The 6,000-nt window shown below is 31.1% G+C and overlaps 1 protein-coding gene across 1 annotated transcript in view; it reads right to left on the bottom strand.

The window, feature by feature from the left end:
• Positions 1-319: 319 nt before the first annotated feature.
• The window catches only part of LOC149807894 (syntenin-1-like), a 29,593-nt gene continuing 23,912 nt past the window's right edge, over positions 320-6,000 (bottom strand). The window contains exon 8 of the mRNA XM_089971756.1: positions 320-5,872. Within this exon, the coding sequence (XP_089827882.1) occupies positions 5,818-5,872 (55 nt within the window). The 3' untranslated portion in view covers positions 320-5,817. The remainder of the gene's footprint in view (positions 5,873-6,000) is intronic.

Here is a 6,000-nt window from a genome sequence, read left to right as displayed (position 1 = left end):
GTCGGGACTCGAATTCAAATTTCATTAAACATTTTGTTACTAGGAGTTTCTAAAATTTAATTTGTGGATTATTTTTGGATTTGATTCTTAAATCCGTAACTTCTTATTTTTTCATTTATATAGTGTTTTCCAGAGAAACAAATTATGTTACATTTTTCAAAGCTTGTTGTTTTCACTCTTTCTTTTGTTACTGTTTATTAGAGCCTAAACATGTAACATAAGACCATACAAATATAATCTGGATCTGAACAGAGGCCAAATTTTACTCTTACACAACCTAATCCTATTGTTTGAATAAACTGAACAAAGAACCCAAAGCTGTGACAATCCATAAGAAAATGGATTTTATTGAGCCAATAATGAATGTAACAAATACAAACAAAAACAATAAAATCATTGACGAGACCTTTAGTACATGAACGTACTTGAGGATATGGGCTATCGTTTAAACTTTCGTAAAGGAATTATTCTGTGATGTAACAGTTCTTGCCCAGTGGTGGAAATATCTATTGTCTGGCAATTTGTGGTAGATATTATGTGAGAAAAATAAATGTATAATCAAATGCTGATCAGTTAGCAGAAAGTAAAAATCTTTCATGAAGATTTTATTCAATTTCAAACACGTTATCAAAAATTGACTTACAAGTATTCACTTATTTTATTTACACGAGATTTCCAATAATATAAAGAATAGAAAAATCTATTACCTGAAATTGACAGTGGAGAAAACTTATTTTTCAAAGTTGACTGTGGAATAAAAACTTGAGTAAGCAATAATATGACCATAATAGTGGTGTAATAGTTTTCAACAGTGAGAAGCTTGTGCACTTCATGATAAGGATCTATATAAAGTGACCATATGCAAGGTACAACTAGGGCAGTCACGTGTACCATTACTAAGGAGCTTATAATTAAGCCACTTCAAGCCCTGGAGAATTAAGGCCAGGTTGAAAGATTGTTCAAGGGAGTTTGTGCTTGCCAGGAATCCTGCCACAAGGTTGGACAAAATCGGGATGAGAGCCCCAGTCACATGAAGTACCAATAATTTACTATACAGTGAAGAAGCTACTGGATGGTATAACTATACAGTGAATAAGCCAAAAGAGGGTGTACATATGTAGTGAGAAATCCATTCAAGGGCATACCATTCAAGGGCATACATATATAGAGGGAGAAAGCCATTCGAGGGTAATCTAAGAGAGTGCCATTAGAGGGAAAATAATTTAATGCAAGGAGTATCAGTGAACCATAAAGTGCTCTTAAGAACTTTAAGAACAGACAATAACATTTATGAATGGTTTACCTGCTGTTATTTTCTTTTACTATTGTGCAATAAAAAAATTTAAATCATCATAAACATTTTATTAAATCATCTCTATTTTTTTGAGTGTTGTCTCTATGTATTTCAAAAGTAGCAATCCAACCATTCTATTGATCCATTCTGTCACACGCATCATTTCTTTTGGAAATGCGTTCATAGAGGGTAAAATAAATACTTTTAATAAAAAATATCTCATTATTAAAAGATGTCTCTGAGGGCTAAATTTATAAGCTGTACAAATATGGCAAAAACAAGATTCCTTTTTTTTTTAATACAGTAAACATGCAGGTTATATGTTAATTGCTACAATATTATTATTCTAAATCTTCTGCCTTGTACATTATCATCTTAAGTATTATTTGAAGAATGACTGCCAAATTTCCTTGGAAAATATTTGTTTACTCTTGTTAGAACTTTTACCATCACTACAAAAAAAATCCATGGTAGATAACTGATGTATGGTCAAATAATTTACCTGGCTGTGTTGCTTCCCTTAGCCTACTATTTTACCTGATATACGTAAAATTGGATTTTATACTGAAATTAAATGGCATAATATGAATCAATTACATCTTGAAATTTGGCAAACTAAGATCACATTAAATGACCAAATTAGCAGTACAAGTGGCACAATGTATTTTAACTTCTGTAACATAATCAAGTGGCCACATTTACTAATCAAGAAAGACCTGTCTCCGACCCTTGATCAATATATACTTATTTTAGATCTGATTCACCTCTGACTGATCAAACCAAGCTTTTTAAGAAATCATTTATAACTAAAATGGATATTTTTTTCAGTGCTCTTACAATGTAATCAAAAATGCCAAAAGTTCACAATATTACAAATGTGGATAAAATTTAGGTTTATTTAAACTGACAATTTCGGACATTTACTATGTTTAAGGTTTTTAATTTCACAAGCTTGGTGGCACACGTTTTCATTACTAACATTTACACTAGTTAAATTTTTACAATTTAAACATGCTTGTTTTGTATCAACTGCAGCAATGGTGAAAATAAAACCATGTGGAAATTACCCTGGTATACAATATATAATGAACGCAAGAAAATATAACTTGTCTTTTCCATACAATCTGAACCCAAATTTTCAGTTTGGTTGCTGCTAAAAAATATATTTATTCTTTTTACAATATTTGATTACATTCAAATTTATATTTTATTGAGCTGACAAGCACAATTACTAGTCCAAATTCCAAAAATAAGAATGTAAAGCAGTCACCTGACTACAGAGGACCACATGGTTTTCTTTAAGAGGCCAGTACCTAAACTGATGGCAAATCATAGATTGGATTGCTCTTAGCAAACTGTACATGTTTAACCACTTCATGTATTTCAAGTCTTCTTTTAACTGTTATGGTAACTATCAAACAATATGAGGTTTTGACTAGAGATGAAAACTATCTACATGTTGAATAGTTATAAATACTTTGGCAAAATTTACACTGAATGACTAAGTCGCAAGATGTTTAGTTCATTGAGTTTTATTGCTTTGCTAACCAAACAAATAGGTAAGAAAAGAAAAATGAAAAGAACCCATTTTGTTAAGAATCACTACAATGGTTGCAGTTTCTTTTGTCACTGCTTTAACAATATATAATGAACTCATGCAATGACAAATGGTACTCTAAAACACAATGGTCCATTTTTGGAAAGAATTCTATGGTATCCAAAATTATTTATTTTTACTGGCTATGTGTGATAATAATAAACTATTTTACAAAACCTGATAAAGTTGCGATAAAACCAGAATGGTGCATCCATGAGTCACTGTCTGTAATGAATAACATCCCAAAATGTTAAGAGAATAGTAAACAATATGATCATTTTGTGTATGAGACAAAAGATTATTTTCTTTTATCAAATAACACTGAAGCAAAAGCTTGAAACAGGAAAAATATATTTCCTTAAAGATGAACAGATAGTATTGGGTTGAAATTAATTATAAATATGAAGGTATGGGTATGATTCCAGATGTTCACTGTGGAAAAAAAACCAAAAAAAAAAACATGATAAGCATGACAATCAAGAAAATAAAATAGCATATAAAACTAAATGAAAAAGACATTTTAACAAAATAATATTTTGTGGTTAAAGATAATGCTTTTTCAAAAAATACTACCTGAAAAGCTGGAAAAACACAATTACAAGACAATGATTTATCCCATAAAATTAACAATGGCTCTAAAGAAAAATATATCTGGCTATTTTGTGCAGGTGTACAAGATAAATGAAAGTGAAACGAACAGACATATCCTAAAAAAGATTTCTTTCATGTCAAATTTATACTTTACACACTTTCAGACATCTAGTAAAATCGAGAACAAAAATATTCACATTTAATTTGAAATGACTTTAGAAACTGAAATACTAAAATATTTAGAAAATATATTTTCCAAATTCTCGCATGAAAATCTTTACATTGTATTTACCTCAAAGTTATATGAACATACATAAACCATAAAAATAAAGACAAATATAAATAGTAAACAATCACAAACTCAATTATTTTCTTTGCATCTTTTGTAATTAAATGTATCCTAAAATTACTCAATTCTAGGGCAAGCTAATCTGTAATTAGAAATCATGTTCACAGAAATCGTGTTCATTTTGTGCAGGAATGGAAAATAAAACCTGATAACAAGGAAATTATGAAAGACGTTCCTCAACTTTTCTAGATTAATATGAATTTCCACCCATCAAACCTTAAGCTGTAATAAATAAAGACCAATTATTTTCAGTGCTGTAATTAATCATGGTCTATGGTAATTTCTTGGAAACATCTAATGACTGCAGCATCATGCCAACCCCTGGCAATGAAAAAGTGTAATCCAAGTGGACAAAAAGAGTAATCCAAGAAGAAAAAGAGTAATCCACATATAACATGATATAAATTCAATTAGCATATGTACAAATTGATTTTTTACCCCTATTGTCTATTAAAATCAATTACTGCTTCAAGTTTTCATAGTAACGTTTTTAGATTTAAAAAGCAACAGACTCTCATGTTGCATTTCAAAACACTTTGTGTTAGCTAAGACTATCAATGTTTTGCACACCAGTAGAGCACTAAGTGCTGGGTTACAGAGTCTGGATCTGAATTCAGTTTTATTTTTGTTAACAATACTGAACAATCTCTCACAGTCAGCATTAGAATGATAAAGAACCATTATTCCTTTGATAACCTGACAAAAAAGAGGAAATTTATATCTTCCAGTTATTCGGTTGTTTAGCTCGGAAATAAGATGAAAAAAATCAACTTTGTCTGCATGAATTGCATTGTCAGGTAGAATGCCAACTTGATACATCAGGCATTCTCCTTATAATTAATTGGCAGCCTTTCATGCAGCAAGGTGCATCAAATGACAGAGACAACCTGTGATGTACACTGATGATACATTTTTCAAAATATAGAATGCAACTCCTTTATGAATTCCACTTATCACTGATGCATTATCAGCTGAAAACCCCCATACAGTTCTGCCAATTAATATCATGTTCATTCAAAATATTATTATGCAAATCAAAATGTTTTCTACAGTGGAATTTACTGTTAATTCTGGTAATGAAATAAGAAAACGGACTTTGCCCATTTGGTTGTCAAAGTCTCTTACGCAGAGTAAAAGAGCTTAACTTTCTGTCATCGTATTTGCTACTCCCATCTGTGGCAATACTAAATAGCCCAATTTTCATGGCTTCTGCATAATGAAGTGAAGTACCTTCAGCTAAACACAGAACAATATTAGATGATTTTGCTCTTGCACATGCATGTATTATGCAATTTTGGAATCAGGAATCACCCATTTGATTAAAGGACCAAAGAAGTCTTCTACCACTAGGGGCAGTCCATGTTCTATTAAGAACTCTGTAAATAACACCTCTGCATGTATTATTACTGATAGGAAAGTACATGCAAGTTAATGGACAAGCTTACTCTTTTATCTTAGTTACGTAGAAGCAGTCTTTTCTAGAATACGGTCTTTGGGATTAACGAGATGTTAATAAAAATGAGAAAACAAATTATTGATTTTTCTGGAAGGGGGATATACCGAAATCTCATAATCCATATATGTTTATGTGCAAGGCGTAATTTAGTGAAAAACGCATAATGGCTGGCATGTATGCTGCAGGATTCATGGTCCAACTAGGTAAGTAACCATCTCCAAAAAAAAGACCACACATTTATGAAGCCCAAGTTTTTAGATCATTTATACAAAACCAATAAATATTTACATGGATAATCACAAACTCTGTTCATAAGACCACTTCTAGATGTCCACCCCAAGTGGCAATTATACACAGGCGTGGCTGAATGACATATACATAAAAATCATGTGTCATCTGCTAAAAGGTCACCAAAGTTATCTTCAAATCCACTGAATTAGGCATGCCAATTATTTGAACTTTTATACATCTTATGTCATTAAGCAGGTCTTTCCTTAATGAAGGTTTACTGTATCACATGTAAGTCCCCTTTACACATCTGGAATGGAATGATCCATCAACTTCTTCACTATGCTATTTCCCATGCTGAAATTAAATATAAAAGAGAGATGAATACATAAAGTTGAAAAAAGAAAGAAGCTTTCTGAACCAGAAATGTGTTTACAGAAAATGACTGCCTGAAAATTGATACAAATACAAAACTTAATCAAGTT

The sequence above is a fragment of the Sinohyriopsis cumingii genome, chromosome 1 (genome assembly GCF_028554795.1).
Source record: "Sinohyriopsis cumingii isolate HCF-2022 chromosome 1, ASM2855479v2, whole genome shotgun sequence".
In the NCBI taxonomy this organism is placed as follows: Eukaryota; Metazoa; Mollusca; class Bivalvia; order Unionida; family Unionidae; genus Sinohyriopsis; species Sinohyriopsis cumingii.
This window is presented reverse-complemented; position numbering and strand designations above follow the sequence as displayed.